This window comes from Nuphar pumila, chromosome 13, assembly GCF_984573655.1.
Source record: "Nuphar pumila chromosome 13, dmNupPumi1.hap1.1, whole genome shotgun sequence".
Lineage (NCBI taxonomy): Eukaryota > Viridiplantae > Streptophyta > Magnoliopsida > Nymphaeales > Nymphaeaceae > Nuphar > Nuphar pumila.
Window position 1 is genome coordinate 1181503 of NC_143261.1, and position 21310 is coordinate 1202812.

The window sequence follows — 21310 nt, forward strand, 5'->3', positions numbered from 1 at the left end:
CCCCCCTGCCTGACGACAAGAAGAAGGGGCGACAAAGACTTGGCCCTTGTCAGCCTTGTCTACGCATGCAGACGACAGGGCCTCGCCCCTGCCATCCTACCGAGAATAACTGCAGGCAGCAGGGGCTTGGCCCCTGCCGACCTATCGAAAAGAAGAAAGCGGCAGGATGTCCCTACTGACCAACAAAATGGTGCAGGAGGCAACTCGGCTGCCTGACGGAAAAAGAAAAAAAATGAGGAAGAAAACAGACGAAGGTGGGAAAACCTTCACCTGTGGTCGGCGAAATGACGAATGCCGGTGTTGTGGCTGCTCTGGTGTCACCGAGGCGGGCCGGGGGGCGATGGGAGACAGGTCAAGGGGCGACGGGAGGCAGGCCAGTGGGCGACAGGAGGCGGGCCGACAGGGGGATGGGAGGCGGGTCGGGGTGAACGAGAGGCGGGCTGAGGGGCGATGGGAGGTGGGCTGGGTGGCGATGGGAGGCGGGCCGGGGGTGCGAAAGGAGGCGGGCCGGGTGGCGACGGGAGGCAGGCCGAGTGGCGACGGGAGGCGGGCCGGGGAGACGCGGTGAAGACGAAATAAAAAAGAGAAAGAAAAGGAAAATAATTAGGGATTTATGGGGAAATTAGCGACAGTATAGCGGCGGCCAAATTTCGTCGCTAGGGCATCACTATTTGGCGAATACTTACCGACGAAATAGTTCTGTCGCTGATCCGTCGTTAAGTTGCGAAGGATATTGCAACAAAATAAAATCAATCGCTAATCCGTCGTAAAGTAGCAGTGAATTATCGACAAATTATTTTCTGTCGCTAAAATCGTAAATAAATGATATTTTAGCGATGAATATCTTTCTCTCGCTAATCCATCGCCAATTGGCGACGATTTTTTTTCATCGCAAATGTCCATCGCTAATCAGTGTTTTTCTTGTAAACTAAAATTTATGCTATGGGTAGTAAAGGATTGTAAAGAACCCCTAGTATTGGAGGAAGGCCGACTCCTGCTTTGTGAAGTGTTGCTGCTTTCAGACAAGACGCCTATACCTTTTCCATAGTTGTTTTCTTGCTTGATCTACATGAAAACCCATCATGATTTGCCGAACGAGACCATGGTGGGGGGCATTAAATCCTGTACAGAGATTTGTTTCTGTGCAAGTGCAAGGGGGAGTAAGATATTTCTCTCTCTTAAGAATATAACTCACACATATCTAATAAGGAACCTAATTCTTTTCATCACTAGACATGCTAGCAGCTGCTCCCCATGAGCACTTGAAGCATGTGATGCAATAAACAAGAGGGTCTCTCTTGAACCTCGCAGGATTCAATAATAAACTATGAAAATAAAAGAATAATTAAAAAATATAGAAAAATAAAAAAATAACTGAATTATATATTTCAACTTCACTTTTTTTTTACTGTTTTCTAGAGAGGTCTCCTCATCTATTTCCTAATTCTCATCTAAATAAACTTTCTAATATGATCGCCCGTAAAAGATAAAACTTATCATAATCTAATAAAATCTAAATATTTAATCTAACATATAATCCAATATCTATTATAAATAAACCAAATATTAAACTAATCCAAATACAAAAGATCCAAATGGTAAAAAAAATATAAAATATAAATTGAATCCAAATGAATCCTTATGAACCCATCCACTCATGCATCAACATTTTTTGAGAAAAAATAAACTCAATTTTATTAATCAAGTAGAAAAAACTCAAACTACAAGAAAAATGTCAATTAGCGACGGAAATAATCCATCGCCATTTTGCGATGGATTAGCGAAAGAAAATGAGCCGTCTCTAAAGTTTGATTTAGTTGCGGGATTTACGACGGAACGATTTGTCACCAAATCCGTCGCTAAGTAGCGACAAATTTGCGACAGACTTACATCCATTGCAAACTATGTCGCAACTTAGCGACGGTAAAAAGTCGTCGCTAAGTTGCGATGGTGTTTGCGACAGAATGTTTCTGTCTCGAATCCGTCGCTAAGTAGCATCAATGTTAGTGACAGAATTGTTCTATTACGAATTTGTCGCTAGTTTTTTTTATGTAAAACGCTTATCTAGGGCACGAAATTAACTCTGCTCTCTCTCTCACCCCCGTTGCTTGCCCTAGCCACCTACCTCTCTTCGGCAATCGCCCCACCCACCTTCTGCCCTCCGACGACCGCCCCGGTCACCTCCTCCTCCCTGTGTCTGGCAGACAGCCCGACGACCCCGAGAACCCCCATTCTCCGTGTCTCCTCTCGCTTCCCTTGCGGCAACTGGCGACCCACAATAGAGCTCTGGTGAGCCACCCTCTCTCTCTGACACCGTCTCTCTCCGACCTCGTTTGTCGGCATCCTCACCGTCGTTGCTTCCCTCTTTGTGTCCATCAACATCCGCCTGAGTCACCGCCCTTCTCCTTCTCCCTCGTGTTCTCTCTGCTAGCCGCCGTCGACATCGCCAACCACCGGTCGGCATTCGCAGGTATTGACCCTCCTCCCTTTTTTTTTCCCCTTCCTATCGCCCTCCGATCGGCGTTCGCAGGTGTGCTTTTTTTGCTGGGGAAGGGCCGAACACCCTCCCTATTGGTGTAAGATAATAGTGGTTGCGCTGGAGGGGCCGAGCGACAGGCATTAATGATAGACATTAGTGATGGATACGTATCCCTCGTTAAAGAGTAGCAACGGATTAACGACAAATTAAATTCCGTCACATAATCAAATCAGTCTTTATTTCACGACGGATTAGCGACGAACATGATCCACCGTTATTTAGCGACAAATAAATTCTGCCGTAGTTAACGACTAAGGTTATGCGACAGATGCTATCCGCCGCTACGCCGTCGCTAATCCGTCGCTAAACACGTTAGCAACGGATGTTACGACAGATAGCGTCCGTCGCTAATACACATTTTTCTTGTAGTGTCAGGGTAATAAGGTATCGACCCCCAAAGTTCTTTCTACTTAATTAATAAAATGAAATTTAGTGCATCTCAAACAAAATGTTGATGCAGGAGTGGAGAAGAAGACCCGAGTCCATATAACCAATGAAGAACTTGCAAAGCAAACCTTAAGTGTAGGTCACCAACTTGACCTAGGATTCACATGCATGACACAAAACTCACCAAGCTTACAATTTCGTGCTTAAACAATTCATTTGGTGAATCAAACAAATTTTTTTAAGAACTTTTTTCCGAGGAGAACAAAAAAAAATTCATGAAATACCTGATTATACTCATAGGGCTTGTGTTGTTTGGTAAAATATTTGTATATATCATGGCCCTCTGCAAGCACGCTTTGGTGAATTTCCCAATGACACCAGATACATGAGGAAATAGTGCTGCCTTTTTTTTTTGGATTTATAACCTGAAGAAATTGCACCAATGAGCTGACCGGTCTTTAAAACTCCGAGGCTAGGACCCCTGCCCCGGAGGCCTATGCTACGCATTGACTTGCTCAAAGGGGTGATGCCCGTCTAGCAGCCAAGGCCCCCCACCCACTACGCCAACCCCCCTTGGGGCGTAAGTAGTGTTACCTAGGAGACGCTTTGGAATACCTACAAGAATACAACAGTGAAAATAATCTCTCTAAAAAAAAAAGAAACAACGAAAATAATATCATTGCTTGGCATATTCAAGCAATTCCGTGTTCTTTTTTTCTTTATTTGGAAAGCTTAAGCAATTTCTAATAGGTGAACAATATATATCTGCCTTGAAGAATGAATGTCAAGACCATGTACTTATCGTTGCTAGACTACAATACCTCAAACACTGAATCGGTGGTCATCAATCCAAGAGCTAGTCGTATGATTCATTGTTACATGTTATACCACCATGAATTTCTATATATGTTAGAAATGTGATGAGAAGGGCAATGTTCACAATTGTGGCGTAGGTTTAGGAAACTGTAACGGCCACAAGGCGTTAGCATGGGCCATAGTGCAGGTTTCCTTTATTTTATGGCTATATATATATATATATATATATATATATATATATATATATATATATATATATATATAGAGAGAGAGAGAGAGAGAGAGAGAGAGAGAGAGAGAGAGAGAGAGAGATGGTTCTTATCCGTATGAACGGTTACCTAAGTTTATGATGACTGGAGTTTCATGGGGCTGGACGAGAGGTTTATTTTATTTTATGCTATTAAAAGAGAGAGTTCTTAGTCATTTGAACATTTACCTCCTTGATAATAACTCCTGATTTACGATGGATAGAGGGAGTTATAAATGGCAACTCATCAATTTGTAGAAAAATTACAATATGCCATGTAACGCTTTTTTTTGAAACATGTATAAAGAATGGGCAAACAAATTTTTAATGACACTGTCAAAAGACTCAAAACACATGAGAAGAATGTCATTTTGAAAAAAGTAATGAAGCATCTAACTTTTGGCACCTATTAACTTCTGCCCGATGAAACTGCAACGGTTCTGAACATGTGTTTAAATTGACATTATACATAGTATCAAGTATGAGGAACAAATGCCAGACGAGCTTGCAACTGAAAGTGTTTCTGTTGGGAGTCCCTCATCAAATTCCAATGTTGTGCTACACCTCCCAATCTCTGTCATGGAAGAGTCGGCCAGCTTCAACGTAATGTGTACGATGGCATTAGCACAAAAAAGTTTTGGCAAAGGGTTTGCTGATGAAGAATGTGGAAAAATGCATACTTCTTCATTACGAAATTCAAAGACCCGACCACCTTAATCTGCACAGTTTGTTCCCCATCTTTAACAAAAAACAACAAATTTAGCCACTATAAAGAAGCATGTAAATCCGAATTACTTGGCATCATAGAGAGAGAGAGAGAGAGAGAGAGAGAGAGGGTCTTTATATTTCCTTTGTATAACGAAAGCCAATTTAGGCTGCATAAATGAAATCAACCACCTTTATTTTGTGGTGGTGTCAAAGACAATGGAAGTACCCGACCTTAAGAACCCTCCATCAAGAACAAGAAAAAGGATTCTAGCCTTCTGCTTCCTCTGCCAGACTGAACACAGACTCGAACAAATTACATAATAGAAGAATAAAAATATTGAAAAAAAGAAGTAACGGAGAAGGGTAGGCCTCCTTTTTCTTCCATTACACAATCACAATCCAGAGAAAAAGTTGGAGAGAAAAAAATTTAATCAAAACTTCGCACATCTCAAAGGCCTGCCAGTCTCATGTTCAACGACCACAACCTCTGTTTCACTGCATTGTATCACATCCTGTGTAAGCTTTGCTCCGGCAGACTTCAGGCCTTTAAGGGACATTGCCTGGTTGAAAAGATTGAGAACAGGCAGCTTTGAGGCTGGAGGTAGCTTACCAGCAGGCAACAGCTCCCTGAAGTCTCTCTGCAACAATGGCACCTCAAAATCTGCCTTATTATGCTTAACCACATTATCTTTGGCACTTATGTGTGCACCGGGTTCCATGTGATTGGTTGAGAAGCTTGCCTGATTCGGAAAGTTTGGGTACAGACTAACATAACCTCTCAAATACATCATATCTATCAAGAACTTCTTCCATGAAGCTTGCCAGCCATTTGTCCGGGACTTTGGAATCTGAACGGGGTTCTGCTTTGCATCCTCAGTGAAACGCATGTTCATGTAGGTATAGAACTCCCGCCATTGCTTAGGGAAGAACAAGGCACCCCAGCTACATGGCAATTGATGTAAATATGGTGTATTTGGATGTATTCTCTTGAAAAAATCGGTAGCATTCCAGCGTGGCCTTTCTTTCACCACTTCAACAAGTCTAGGTGTGTACAGAGAGATTGAAGAAAGCTCTGGAAATGAGACTTGTGGGTCATAGTGGTAGTTTAGCAGTGCATATTTGAGCCACAGGTAGTAATAAGGGGACACTTCAATGTCATCTTCCAGTAAGAGGCCAAAATCATCATCTGAGGAGGGGTACCAGCTCTCGCTAACAGCTCGAATGAGGCCACCTTGGACGATCCGACGGCGGAGGATCTTGGGACCATGCGGCCAAGGGAAAGCATTTACCAGCCTCAGTGTCTCTTGGTTCACTTGTGTATCCATGTTGAAGGTGATTGTGATCTCATCACCAACATAATATGCATTACTTAGAGACTTGAGGAGCCGTTGCAATGAAGCAGCACGGTTCTGGGTGATTATGTTTACAGAAATTCGCATCCGGTTCCAATCTATAAAGGAAAAATGTAATGGAACAAATTAGAATCCAAGTAAGCAATAAAAGAAAAACTAGAAAAATACCAGAAACAAGTGCGAATGAGATGTTGTAAACCGAGGACTAAACATCAACTCCTCCAACTAAGGCTACTAGAGACTTGGCAACATGTTCACCACTTGCCAAAGTCTACTAAACAGTATCCCAGGGTCATCTGATTTATTTTCTCTATTAGTTAGATTTGCAAGGATGCATTCGCCACCTTGCAACCAGAGTTGTGGCTCTCAGCCACGGCCTGTATCTCTAGTTATAAGCTGAATAGAATGCATTAATAAAGGATGACTGCAAAGATGCACAGTATTAAGCGCTTCATAAAGAAATCCACACTTGGACATGAATAAGAAAGAGTAAAATCTTACTTGGTAACGCTGTTGATCTGAGATCAGCCATAAAGAAAACCTTTGGGATGGAAGGTCTTGGCAAGAGAACCAATGTTGAACTATTCGAACTGGTCTCAACAGCCATCTTTAGTGCCTTGCGCACATTAGCATCAATATCTGCAACTGCAATCACCACACTTGGATTGTGAATTTTCATCAGCCCTTTCATGCTGGAGTAAACAGCATGCAGGACGGGCACCTCAGAATCTGAAATTCCCCCAGTAGCACCAATGGCTAAATCAAAGATCTTGAATCTCCTCTCACGGCAACCTGCCCTTGGCCACTTGATTGCATCTGCAGCCCCTTCACATGGGCAAAAACTACCACCAGACACCACAATATAGGCCTTCTTTCCAACTGTTGATCTAAATTTCTCCAGAAGAGGTGCCAATGCTCTCACTTCATTCACAGAATGAGCATAGAACAGAGCATCTATTTTCTGAGGATACATAGCAGCCCACTGGGTTATGTAGCCAGTTGAGAGAGCACGCCACCATTGATCATCACGGACTTGAACTATATCCTTAAAAATTACAGTGGTCTCAGATATATAAGCAAGTCTGTGTTCACTGTCTCCCCACGTCTCCTTGTCTTTAGAATCAACTGGTAAGACAAATGAGCCCGCATTCCTGTACTTTTGGAGCTGGTAGCTGCAAGGTTGAAGCACAAACAACACGTAAGCTGAGTATCTATCAGACACGGATCATGGCCAAATTGAAAAACAGATACTAAAGGAGAAAATATACTTGTTTTTACATATAAAGCTATAGGCTTTTAACTTCAGATGAATTTAAAGCACAAGGACAGGCTCAGGGTTGAGAAGAATCCCTGGCAGGGGTAAGAATCTAATGGTCATATAGTTTATGAATCTGAATTGGTAGAACATAAAATGCCTAATATGCGTTAAGAGGTACAATTGATGCTTTACAGAGTATGTGCAATTGAAAATAAGTTGAAATCAACATTTACATCTAGTAATTCAACCACAGTTTGGAAATTAAATTTTACATAGACATACAAGTTAAAGATTGATTACAGTCAGCCTCATACCTGAGATGAAGATCTTCACCAGTCATGAAAGTGAAGGGTGTCTCAATAAACAGAGTCTTCACAAGATCGGAAGACAAAAACCATGAGCTAGACAAAAAATCCACCTGAAGAATCCGGTCCACAGTGATTCCATAAGCTGGATCTGGCAAATAAAGTCCAGCTTCCTTCGAACGAAACTTTCTGTAACTGGGAAAGGTGTAATCCTTCTGCCTGAAAGGTAATATCCTCCCAATACTGCCCAGAACAGAATTTTTATACTTTTCTGTTCCTGCAACGTGTGACAAAATCTCGAGCATCTTCTTGCCCGGAATCATGTCATCATCAATAATGTATACGAAATCTGCATCAGTCTGTAAAGCCATCTGAAACCTTCCATAATATTTGAAATCATAGCTTGAGCTGATGAAGCTGATTTTAGAATTATTGTGGCTTTCGACTATTCTCCTCATGCCAAGTTCATTGGGGCTGCCAAAAGAAAGCACCCACACATTGTGGAAGGGAATGGTCTGGTGAAGAAGAGAATCAAGCTGTGCACATAAGGTTTTCCTCTTAAAGTGATTCAAAATCACTGTGATTTTAGGAATTTTTCCTTGGCCCCACTTTGATTTCATCCTCATGAGTTCAGATAGCGTCTCGGTCCCAAAAGACTTCTTTTGAAATTCCAAGACTTCGTCGTAGAGCTCCCTCTTGATCCTGATCATCTGTGAATCGTTCGACTTCTTCTGCAAGAAGTCGATAGTCTCATGCTCACATGCATCAGCTGGGTAAGTAAAACTAGTGGCTTCCTGGTAATGTGCCACCACATGTGGCTGGATGATAAACTGCTGCCAGTGCTTGGCGATCCGAGTTGCCCAAGAGAAGTCTGGCTTTGTGCGCAAATCGACCGTCGGGCTCATGTAGTACAGAAGGAATGTTGCATAGATGGCAAAGGTGAACTGCAAACAGGTGAGGATAGTAACCAAGCGAGCAGACGAGCTCTTGTGAGCTCTAGCCTTGGTTTTCCCTCCAACATAATCGCGAATCATGCTTTCCAAGTACTCCCCACTTTGCGAACTCGGGTTTCTTACTAGATCCATGACAGCCTAAATCTAAATGATAGATCAAAAGGGCTTTAGAAAAAAGAACAGCAAAATTTCAGCAGACAAATGCAGTATATACAAAGAGCAATTTCAATCTCTATGGTTTGAATTGCCAAACTATTCAGACAATGATTATATATGATAAAACAGAGGTCTAGAAAGCCTTGTCACACAATAAGGAGTGCAGTGAATCTGAACTCAAAGGCTTATAATTTCCAAGTGGTGCTCAAGAAACGATGACTCAACCTTTTTCGCAGAAAGAAAACTAATGAAAAGAAAGGGACGTTTCGGTATGAAGCATATAGAAAAAAGAGATACACAGTGGCCAATGACAAGATCACATGATTCTCAGCAGCCCACCATTAAAAAAAATTGAGAACCCCAGAAACGCTTTATATTGCAAGATGGGAACGAGGAAACGCATTCAATCAAGCCAATGAATGAAAGAAGGTTTTATATTGCAATATGGAAATGAGGAAAGGATTCAAATCGAACCAATGAATGAAAGGAGGAGGTGATTCACCAACCAAAGAGAAGTAAAGGTGGCAACAATGGAACTAAAGAGAATGAAGGGGAGTCAAGAAATAGATACGAAGACCCAAGAGAGTGCTACAAGTCTTATATCTATTCAAGTTGAAACAGATCATGTGCACATTGATATATATACCAAAAAAACCGTGTGAGAATCACATGGCTTAAACCCTAGAAATACTCTCAAGCGTTACCTTCACATTATCTCATGCACTTCAACCCATTCCGACACCATTAAAAGCCGGCTTTGATGGCGTGGAATAGTCCAAGGGCAACGTTTCAGGCCCAGATTTCACGAAGCTTTCTCTCTAATCCAGAGGAATAATTAACTTATAATCCTTCACCAGCTGAATACAACCAATCCCAACACCGCCTTGAAAAAAAAAAGAAATCACTTCACAAAATCATCCAGAAGAGAGAGAAAGAAGAGGAAAATGAACAGCCCACGCTCTGTATTCAGATAAAAATAATTGAAAGATGAATGCCCAACACCAAAGTCTACTGCATTTATTGAAACAGAATCTTGGGGAGGGCTGTAAATGAGGATGGAAATCGAAAAACAATTTGGGTTTCCTTTTCCACTCTCTCTACAACCCGTTTTGATGAGCATTGAATCTGGTGCATGGGGGTATATAAAAATGGGAGGTTGTTTGACTTGCTTGTTTGAGAAGCCCAGCAATCCTCCTCCCATGTAATGCTTTGTGCCAAACTTAGGCTGGTTGAATTTGAGGACCCCATCGGGATATGAGATGCAGACACAAATTTTGTTTTTCTTTGTTTGGCAACTTCTGAAAGCAAACAGAGAGTGAGGGGGAGGGGAATGGTCAACAGGGGTTTACAGAGAACCCGCCACCATGGAAACAACGACGAAAACGATAAAAGAATTGGGGTTGGTTTTCTTGGCCGCGTTCGGTTTGCCTAACAATTTGGACAAAGCACACAAGGAGAGATGATTTTGCACATCACCTTCCTGCTTATTAAGCTTGAGAATTTTGAATGTGAGCGAAGAAGACGAATACATCCCTAGGAAGACGTTGTTTGGCTCGTATGTACCCTTTCCTTTTTTGTAATATAATTGAGAAAGAAAAAAAAAAACCATCATGCTAATTGGTGTAACGTTCCGGGTCCCCTTGCCATGGGTACAGCCCAATGCTATCAAAATCGGTCTGAATTGGCCGATTCAGTTCCAATAGGCCCAAAGGCCATTCAAAAGGGGTCGATTCAAATTTAATTTATAAATATTTTAAACATTGGTTAACATTTTTTTCTTTAAATTTTTAATGACACCTTGATGGTAAAAAGGAGCAGATTCAAGATCGATTCGATTTTGATTTTTTTATTTAAAAAAAAAAAAAAACTGATTAACTTAGTGAACTGATTTTAATAAGATTGGTACACCCATTTTTGGCCTTGTGGCAAAGGGCGGGCACATATATGGCTATCAAACCAGTGACATCCGGTCAATTTGATAAATTTCACAAATCACCCCTACCAATTGAGACCAGGCCTTCACCAGTATGGGTCCCTCCCTCCCTCCCTGACTAATGGGGTTTTAGTTTCTCTGTGGACCATTTCAAAAATATTGGAGGACACAATGGCCAAATTTTACATCAGCAAGGATTGGGAAGTACCTAAGATAACAAGTTTGCTTAATATTTAATATCAAAGAAAAGCAAGATTAGAAGATATTTTTTTTTTTGGAATGAACCGTTATTGTCAGGAATGAGAATCTCATTGGAAAGCACTTTATCTACAAAAATGACCAGTTTACCCTTTCCCAATGTCTTTTCTCTTTCCTGGATGCTTTGATAATTAGCAAAAAAAAAACAAAAAGAACTTTTCTTTTGTGACAAAGTTTATGTGGTAAATACTTAAGAACAAGGAGATCGCTTCTTCTTCTTCTTTTGCTTATCAACGCAACCTTTAGTTTTATGACGAAAGCTTCGGAAGGGATTTGGTGGTTTGGCCGTTAATTAAGAAGGCTGCCTAAAGCAAAGATGACGAATCCTTCACTTAAGACGTCAAAAAGGCAACCCTTTCTTTTGCGTAAGTACAAATGGGGGCTTTCCTACCACAGTTTGGCAATTGGTAACTTCACCGGGAAAGTAACATTAGGGCCAGTATCGTTGCCAATCCGGCAGAATTGTATCTTATGGCTCCAGAATCGATTCCAAACAAGCTGTTTTCGCTTTTTTTTTATGTATATATATATATATATATATATATATATTTTAAAAGGGTTTAACATAAATTTTAATGTTATTTTTAATATTTTACTGAGATGTGTCATCTACTGGTTAAAAATTGGTTGATTCGGCTGGATTCAAATCAAAGCCTCCCAAAGAAAGAAAACGAGCCCCACCCTCCGCGTGGTTGGTAGGAGCTGTCAGTGCACGTCTCCTTGTGGGTGGTGGGACGTTGCAGGTTCAAACCCCTAGAGATGTGGATCCTGTCCCAGTTACCAACACCCATGGGGATGGACAGGGTTGGGCTCATAAATCAGGCACTTGAAGGTCGAGGTAGATTATGGGTGATTTTTACCTTTCCTTTCATGAATACCATCTCCTCCTTCCAAGCTTTTCAGTGCAAATCAAGTAACTTCGTCAGTTGTAACTTGTTTGGCATGGCCTCTGATTAAACCACATGATTGGTTTCCTTCTATGTCTTCCTCATAAGTTTTCTCTCTTTTTCCTTATACTGGTAGGGGTCCTCAGCTTGTCAATAAAAAAAGATTCGGTGCAAATATAAAAAAAAAATCTACTGAAGAATTTAGAGGCTTTCCTATAATAAGCTAAACCATGTGCCGAGCATTCAATGAGCCACGCCAACCGACATTGGATGACTCCTTCATCACATCACGTGTCAAGATCCACTTCAACAACCAACCAAGAAGTCAACGGCTCATGCGGCGCACTTCGGTTCTGTAAAACTCGTCCACGCTTGCAAGCTTCTAAGTGGCAGCCACGTCAGATTCTTGGTTGACTCGGACTGTTGCTAGGTGCCAAATGACAGGCAGGCAAAGTTAGGCTTTGACGTTGAACGGTTGGCCCCCACACATCACACATGTATGCGTCATATCTTAACCCATTGACGAAGCGTATATACTTGTAAAAAGACTTTGAGATTCTTGTCCTTCATAAATGATGCTTATAACTAGACCGAATTCGTGGAAGAGCACACGGTTAATGAGTCTTTGTGAGTCGCACTCATTATGAGTATGATGATTAAGCATCTCCATTCACTTATAATGTATTAAGTAGCATTTTTCCTGCTCCTAATTGGTCGGATCCATGTTGATCCAATCTGGAGCTCAAACTACAATTAATGATGGGTCTACTGATCTGAGACAGGAATTGACTAGGCCTAGTTACTTGGTTGGGGGACTGAGTCAAGGCCTGGCAGGACAGATCCACCCATAACGTGTTGGATCCCCCTCTCTCTAGATCTCTCTATTTTATGCAGGAAAAAACCCGATTGGATCTGGTTCGATGGAATACAACTCATATGTTCTAGGTAAGGATGGATTAGAGGTGTGCACTCTCTCTCTCTCCTTTTTTCATTAAATACTAATCGGGCCTAAAAAAATAGTTACATAATCATATATAAAGTTTCAATAATTATAAAAAGAAAAAATGAAGATAAAATGACATAATATATTGAAGCTTTTCTTCAACGTACCTTTTCAAAATAACATTAAAACAGTGAGTTGTAGGTGCTTGAATTTGGACTTTGGATGGAGTTGACTACTGCTTAAATGGTCTACCATTTGGATATTACACGAGTTTGGATGTGGTACATTTTATAATATCCACGTAAACCTGTCCAATTCATCACCTTGACTAAGGCATGCCATGCCCTCTTTTAGTTCTTCTAAAGATGGGGAAGGTGGAGTTGAGCCACTTTGGCATGTCGATATTATTATGGTTAGGCTTCAGATGAAAACTGAACCAAGCCCAACTAAAGGGTTCATTTACATCAGACAAATATGGCTCATGAGAGCCTCTTGTGCATCAAGTCTATGACCGGAAGGAACTCGAATCCAATTAAAGGATTCAATAGTCAAATCCAAGTAGAAATTAACCAAATTGGATCACTCTAAACAGGTCAAAAGTCGGGCTCTTGTTGTTTCTTTGAACTAGAAAAGAAAAAAAAAACAAGAAAGGATGATTGAATACCAGTAGTTGATTGACAATCAAGTGGGCTCATTTTCGAACCCAACAGTGACAATTTTCTCGTGGTTTTACCCACAAAACATGGCTACATGACACATGAATCTCGAAAGAGTGCAAGAAAAGTTCGGTGGACAGGTGCACTTTGATGGTAATATGACTGCTATCAATATTCATTCTTTAACTCATCGGATATTATTACATCATATTCAATTTCTTATGGGTAACAAAAAAAAAAAAAAAAAATCTGTCGTCCAGAAAAAAGAGTCCAACGGAAAAGAAAAAGCAAACTAAAATTTGTGAACTTGAAGTTTATATAGATATCACATTCTGCAAATGATAGCAAATGGTCTAGAAGATACATCACATTTTAATCATTTGCAAGAAATGCATGGACTTAACCACCTAATTAAGAAGGTGAAGAAAACCATCTTACGACTCTAATTCACAGAGAACCTCATTTTATTATACATATCAGGAAGGCCCATAATAAAGAACATTTATTTTTTCCTAATTGTGTGATTTACATGTAGCAAAACAATACTTTAAACAATAAAAACTCGATTAGCAATTTGAAGTCTACACATAAAAAATCACAGAAACCAAATCGTTTATAGCAAAGATAAAGAAGAGGAGATTACGAAATCACCCTGAATAATTTTCAGGCCTAAAGCATGTGAATTTCGAACCCGTGCCTACGGGCTTGAGTTAGATGAATTGAGAAATGATGGAAGCCGTACATTCGTGGAAAGATGAAGATGAACACATGAAACACATAAAGAAAATGTCCCTTTGGGATTTCAGAAACTTTCCAAATTTGTAAAATTGATACAGCTAATTACCATATACATGATAGTGGGCTGGCCCACCTTATGCATAAGATAGCTTTCCTTTAATAATTTTAAAATATTTTTTGGCAGCAAATTTTCTTTTAGCTAATTGGATATAGATACATAAATGAAGGCAAACTATAAGCAATAGGCTGGATATTAGATAATACTTGATTCATTCACATCTTATACTTAGGCGCAGACCTAAGATTTGGATCTTAAAGGACCTACAAGGTCAAACTTTTGGATTCAAATTCAAACCTACATCAACGCTTTCTAGTGAAATTATATTCCGATCCACTAAAGGACTTACATGGTCCTTTACATGATCCGCACGGGGATTGAGACAGGGACGGGGCGGGGGAAAGCGTAAGTCCATCTCCGTCTCCATCCCCACACGGGGATAGATTTTAACCTTCATCCCCGCCTCCATCCCCGTTTCATGCCCTTCATCCCTGATCCAAACAGTGCGAGGCGGGGCGGAGCCCCGTTGTCCCCCGGTCCACTGCCATTCCTAACAGTGACCCATCCCTAGACTCTTTCCTTGTACCTATCCTATCTGAAGTTAGGTTCAATTGAAACCATGTGACAACAGTAACATTTCAGAGGTGGGCCACGTAAGGCAGGGTGGTCGTTGGTGCTCCATCCTGGGTTTTCCTCGCTTCGGCGAGGGTTCCTCGTCATAATTTTTTTTTTTACAGTAACATCTTGCACATGATCCAAATCTTACTGCTGGGCCTGGGTCCTACCTTGATGGGCCAACTTTCAAGAGTCAATTCGGTTCCCAACTCTATGTTCACCTCGGGTGTAAATGGATCAAATTTTATTTGGACCTCCAACCTAAATCTAATGCATTTTCGTTGTAAATTTTAGATAATTTCGGAGAGAGAGAGACCATGTTTTCTCAATAGTTACGTTTTCTCATTAGCATTTGAATAGTTACCTAGCTAATCTATAACCAATTCTTTTATTTGTATGGAAAATGACTGTACTACCCTTTAAGAATATGCTATTTTAGAGAATAGTTACAAGATACACAATATTTCTCGAACACCCACCCGCTCGATTTTCGCTGAATTTGAAAGCATTTTTGACAATTTTATCCATTCCGCTAAAAATGAAACAACGAAACTCACATTTCAGTGAAACACGTCGACAATGAAACTGAGATTCACCTATACAGTTTTAGCAAAATCCCAAGATTTCAATGAAACTCGCTATGAGATTCTCCTATACATCGAAATAGCAGAACTCAGTTTAGTTGTCATAAAACTAATAAATCTTAGTTGTGAGATTTTTTTATGGTGATGATGGTGGTGGTGATAAGAGTGGAGAAGTGGTGGTAGTGATGTTGGTGATGGTGGATAAGTGGTGGTGGTAACATGGATGATGGGGGTAGAGTGAAAGAAAAGTAATTGTAAAAAAAATGTCTCACAAGATTTGTTAGTTCTATGACAACTAAACTGAGTTTCGCTATTTTGTTGTATAGGTGTATCTTAGTTTCTTTGACGATGAGTTTCATTGAAATGGTGAGTTTCGCTCAGAGAGAGAGAGATTCAACATTACCACTCATGAAAATTAACAAAATGTTGAACCCAAGAACTGAATAAGCACAAAAATGAAAATAAAAAACAGTAAAGCTGAAGTAAAATAACTACAGACTAACTGAAACATACATCATATCCAAGCTCAACCAAGATCCGCTGGACAAGAAGACATTATAGATGGGTGAACTTCTATCGGTGGGAAGGGGAGATCTAAGATGCATATGCAGAATCACATATACATCAACTGTAAAACCCCCTCCGACAAAGTCGCCGGAGGGGATAAACATTAAAAAAAAAAAAAAAACTGCGGTTTCCCCCAAAGGGGAAACCGCGTAACGGGAGGGGGTGAGGATAAGCCTCACCCCCCAAAATCCGCGGGGGTGAGGGTTATCCTCACCCTGCGTGAGGGCTATAACAGCTTCCCTCCACCGCACCAAACGAGCGGCAGAGGGAGAGTCAGAGAGGGAAAGAGAGCGAGAAAGAGAGAGAGACTCTTACCTGAGGCGGCGGCGGCGGCGACAGCAGCAAGATGAGCCACCTTCCCCATCTTCTTCTTTGTTCTTCTCTTTTGATCCGAACTCAGAGGGGGCCGACAGCCATTGCAGTCGGCGAGTTGCTGTTAAAGAACAAAAAAAAAACAGACAGAGAAAGAGGGAGGGGTCGGTCGGCCCCTATGGCGGCCGACTCCGACGGCCGGCCTCGGCGACCGGCCGATGCCTTTGGCCGGCCCCGGAGGCTGGCCCAGATAGGTGGGTGGAGAGAGAGGGTCGGCAGGGGCCGACCCTCTGCATCAGTAATCGGAAGGGGCACAACCCCTTCCGCCCTTTTAATTGGGGGGACCGGGTCGGACCGAACCGGGTCGGTATGGGTGCGACCCAGACCGAGCCCACCGGTCTGGGTCGCGCCCAGACCGAGTACTTTGGAACAAAAAAATCTGGTTCAGCCTGGGTGCGATCCAGACCGAACCGGGTCGGTCTGGGTCGCACTCAGACCAAACCGGGTCTTGTGAGTTGGGTGAACCGGTTCAGATCGAACCGGTTCAAGCCGAACCGGTTCAAATCGACCTGGTTCAAGCCAAACCGGTTCGGGTTAAACCGGTTCAAGCCAACTAGGTTGGTTATTCTGGTTCAGGTCGAACCGGTTCAGACCAAATCGGGTCTGAACCGACCCGGTTGAACCAAGGTCCAAACTGAATCATTCGGGTCTGGATCTGGGTTTTCAGTTCAGACCCAGTTCAATTTGGACCTGTATCAGATCCAGATTAACCAGGTCCAGATTTGACTAGATCAGTCTCGGATCTGGACCCAGTCAGACAGGTCTGAACCCAGTTAGATTATCCTGGATCCAGTCAGGCAGATCTGGATCCAATCCAGCAGGCCCAGATCCAGTCAATCTGTCATGGATCCAGTCAGAATAGAATGGATCTGGTTCGGATCCAATCAGACTATTCTGGATCCAGTCAGACAATTTTGGATCCAGTTATGCAATGGATCTGAATCCAAACTGACAAGGTTTGGATCCAGATCAGAATTTGGATAAGAAAATAGTCTCGAATTGGCTCGGAATCCGAAATGTGCCAAGATATCCATTTGGATACTTGAGATCCATTTTAGTAAAATGAACATATCTTCGCACTCCGAACTCGGAATCGAGTGAGGTTTGGTGCGTTTGATTCGTATTGAAGAGGGAAATACAATAGTCTATGAAATTCAGTCAAACTAGAAATACAAAAACCGTGGTTTCTTGAATAAGATTTGGGAAGGGTATTTTGGTAATTTTAGTAAGAGATTTGTGAATTAATTCAAATATATTGCTTTAATGACCAGATCCTATTGTTAGAGCATCTTGAGACTCACCTTCGGTGGAAGTACAGTGTTCACATTTGAGGTAAGGAATATTATAAGTAACTTTAGATGTGAATAAACCTGTTTCACGTTGTTTGTTATCGTAGTGTTTAAGAGGTTATGTGATTAGCATGATGGCTTTGAGTGAGACCATGACATGCATGCTTGACATTCTGAGTTAATTTAAATACATGTTTATTGTGAAATGCATATTAGTTGTAATATGTCATGCATGATATAAAGCGATTGTAATTGCATGTCTAATTGATCATTAATATCATGCATTATGATGATATTAAGTTTAGATTAGAGTCTCATTTAGTTCATTCATATAGTATGAATGGATATTTAGAGTTCAGCATGCAGTACCCCTTAAATCTCGGAAGTGGCGACCTGTGGCAAGGGCTACCTGGTTCGCGGCCAGAGTGCAGCCACCATGGAGAGTGGGTCGCCGGTGATTTAATGATGTAGAGACACTACATCATTGTGTGCTAAGTGAGAGCGGTGTGAGTCCTAACGTCAATATGAGATTAAGAATGAGAAGTGTTGTGATTAGTCATAGCACCACTCGTGAGAGAATGAGTGAACTTTGAATTTGAGAATATTGTTCAATGTGTGAACTTAGTTATGACTTAGGATTTCACTCACACTGGTTTGGGACTCTAGAGGATCATGGATGGTTGATAACCATCATGTTTAGGATGTAGCATGAACCATGCCGAGATTGAGAGCTTGACCTCCCGGCTAGCTACCGGTGGGGTCCCCGTGGTGGTACACTGCAGTGCCTAGTGGTCCGGGGACCACTGGGAGTGTATGGTTCATTGTTTGGCCAACATGTAGAATTGGGGTGTTCTATAGGGTTGCTACGCCCATAGATGGCTATTACCGGTATAGTCAGCCTAGCGATAGTTGTGTGAAAGAGAATATTTGAGAATGATAATGGGGGAAATTAAAATATACAAACATGTGTGGTGTATCGAGAATTAAAATAAGACTAGGGGCTCAGAGCCCACTACAGTTGTAAATTGTTGTTATTTACTTATGATTATTTCTTACTGGGTTGTAGACTCACCCTCATTCTTGTTTAATTACAACTGTAGGTTCCAGGCATTAGATCAGTCGCTTGGGAGCAGTTTTATCAGTCCACAACAAAACATCGGTATATTTTACTTTCCTTGTCATTGAGAATAAATTATAATTGTTCTTTTTCTGTTATGAATGATGAACATTGTAAGAAAAAGTTGATTATAGAAATAAAATAAAAAGTTTTTTTTAACCACGTTTTCTCTGTGTAAGCTTTGCAATCTTCCCTCTGGAAAGTAATACCAACCGAACTCGGACTCCTGAGGTCCCAGATCGGGGTGTTACATCAACCAAGATTTTATGCACTATAGTTTATTAAGGAGAAACAAAATTTGACAGAAAATTGCATCATTGCATGCCATCCATACAAACCACCATGTTGTAAGCAACCACGTCCTCCAGACCATCCTCTACCTTTTGCTTCGTCGAATATGTACTGGACCCAGGATCAGATCTAGTGCAAAAAACTCCACCTTAACAATCACTTTCGGATGTCTCCACGTCCTATTAAAAAGTTTCACAAAGATTGAGCATGACCAGAATAAATGAAACATTGTTTTTTCAGCCTCTTGACAAAGCACACACCAACTTGGAAACTGAAAACCCAACTTCTTTAAATTACTATGGGTTTGAACCCTATCTTGCAAAATTAACCATGCCAAGACCCGAGATCAGGGGGAAGTGCCCTTAGCCCATAACACACTATTTGGGATCCAATCAACCCCTAGGGAGAGCAACGATCTATACACTTTATAGGTGTGGAACACACCACTTGGCGCAATCGCCCATTGCAATCACTGACCATTATTTCCTGCATCCTCAATTTGATCTCTGAAGAAGGATAAAGCCCTCAACCACATCTTCACAAATGCGAGATCGCCAACCCCATGTTCCTTATCGAACTAGTAATAAATTGGGAGCCCCATATTTAGCATGAAGCAAACGAGCACATGGATTACCCGGTTGATGAGCCAACCAACATTGCTTGGCAACAAGTGCAATGCTCCTCTGTCTGGGAGCAAAAACTCCTAAGCCAGCCATACGCCTAGGTTACACCACCGTTCGCCAACCAACCAAATGATGCTTACCCTGGAGACGACACCCAGACCATAAGAAATCCGCCAGTAAACGTGTAATATGCTTCTCCACTCCCACAAAGCATCACAAACATAAACATAAAAAATTCTAGAATAGTCGAAAGAACATGTCTTATTAAAGTCAGTCGGCCAGTGATGGAGAGATAAGACGCCTGCCACAAAAATAAATTCTTTTTCACTTTTTGAATTGTTGGTTCCCATGCAGTTAAAGATAGGTGCTTCACTTGTAACGACAAGCCCAAATATGTCATCGACCACTTAGAAATCATGCAATTAAAAATCCTTTTCCCTGTTGCAAGTATAGTAGACTTAATATTGAACATAGTAAGTGAATATTTGTTTTCATTAAGTGTAAGTCCAGATAGAGAGAGAAAGAACTGAAGGATTAGTTTGAATCTAAGCATCTGTTGTACATTTGCTCGACAAAAAATAATCATATCATCAGTATAAATAAGGATATGTTTTGGGAATTTCAGAACATCTAAAGGATCTATTAATCGCTTTGCCGTTGCTCGCTTAAGCAACACCACTAGTCCATCTGCAACTGCATTGAACAATAATGGAGAGAGTAGGCAACCTTGCCATAATCCATGCCCCAACATGATCTGGTCTCCTCTTATACCATTAATATTTATCATGGCCTAAGCATTTGAAACCAATTTCCTCACCCACCCAAAAAAATAAGGACCAATACCAAAATTTGACAACATTTGAAATAAGAAGGACCAATGCACATAATCATAGGATTTATGAAAATCTAATTTTAAAACAAAATATGGCTGACCGCTAAATTATAAGGAATGAATGACTTCTGATGCCATGATGAAAGATTGTTGAACCCTCTTATTGTGGATAAATGTGAACTGAGAGTCCAAAAAAATCTGGTGTGCCACTGCTTTTATCCTATTAGCCAAGACTTTGGCAATCATACGATAGAGAGCACTCATAACAAAAATCAGGCAAAACCTTGAGATATCATGGCTACATCATCTTTCAAAATTAATGATATAATAGCCAAGTGAGTTTGTTTAGGCAGTCTAGAGTTACGATAGAACTCATCAAACATGTTAACCACATCACTCTTGACACAATCCCAAAATATTTTTAAAAAAATCCATATGTAACTCATCTACTCCTGGTGCTTTCCACCACAATAAATCTTTGATGGCCTTATAAATTTCTTCTTCAGAGATCTTCCTTCGCATAATTCTGGCTTGCTCTTGTTGAATCATCCCAACAAAAGCTCAACCAATGACGCCCTCTGCTGTTAACGAAACATAATATAAATCCTTAAAATATTGAGTGACTACTGAATTAACGTGTAGATCAAAATAAGGAACTCTCCCATTGGTGATTGAAGGAACGACTTTCCTTCTATGATGATGAGAATCATATGAATGAAAAAAATTAGTATTTTCTTCTCCTGCCGCAAGCTATTTCACCCTAGCCCTATGTTTTCATCGAATTTCCTCCTTGACCCTCCAGTTTTTCAATAGCATTGATAACTCA

At 41.1% G+C, this 21310-nt stretch overlaps 2 protein-coding genes across 2 annotated transcripts in view; both read right to left on the minus strand.

The window, feature by feature from the left end:
- The window catches only part of LOC149817445 (UDP-xylose transporter 1-like), a 43461-nt gene extending 41079 nt beyond the window's left edge, over positions 1–2382 (minus strand). The window contains exon 1 of the mRNA XM_089985376.1: positions 2152–2382. Coding sequence (XP_089841502.1) covers positions 2152–2382 — 231 coding nt within the window. The remainder of the gene's footprint in view (positions 1–2151) is intronic.
- Positions 2383–4848: 2466 nt separating this feature from the next.
- Positions 4849–9741, minus strand: LOC149817446 (uncharacterized). The gene is made up of 4 exons (XM_089985230.1): positions 9426–9741; positions 7622–8709; positions 6551–7221; positions 4849–6147 (listed from the first exon to the last, which is right to left on the minus strand). The coding sequence occupies exons 2-4, from the start codon at positions 8695–8697 to the stop codon at positions 5129–5131; spliced, it is 2766 nt and encodes a 921-aa protein (XP_089841356.1). The 5' UTR covers positions 8698–8709; positions 9426–9741; the 3' UTR covers positions 4849–5128.
- Between the last annotated feature and the right edge of the window lie 11569 nt (positions 9742–21310).

Excerpts from the sequence above, each read along its gene's own strand:
- LOC149817446 (XM_089985230.1), bottom strand. The coding sequence starts at position 8,697 with ATGGATCTAGTAAGAAACCCGAGTTCGCAAAGTGGGGAGTACTTGGAA. Across the intron at positions 7,222-7,621 it reads GGTGAAGATCTTCATCTCAG|CTACCAGCTCCAAAAGTACA; the intron begins GTATGAGGCTGA and ends TCAACCTTGCAG. Across the intron at positions 6,148-6,550 it reads CAGATCAACAGCGTTACCAA|ATTGGAACCGGATGCGAATT; the intron begins GTAAGATTTTAC and ends TTTCCTTTATAG.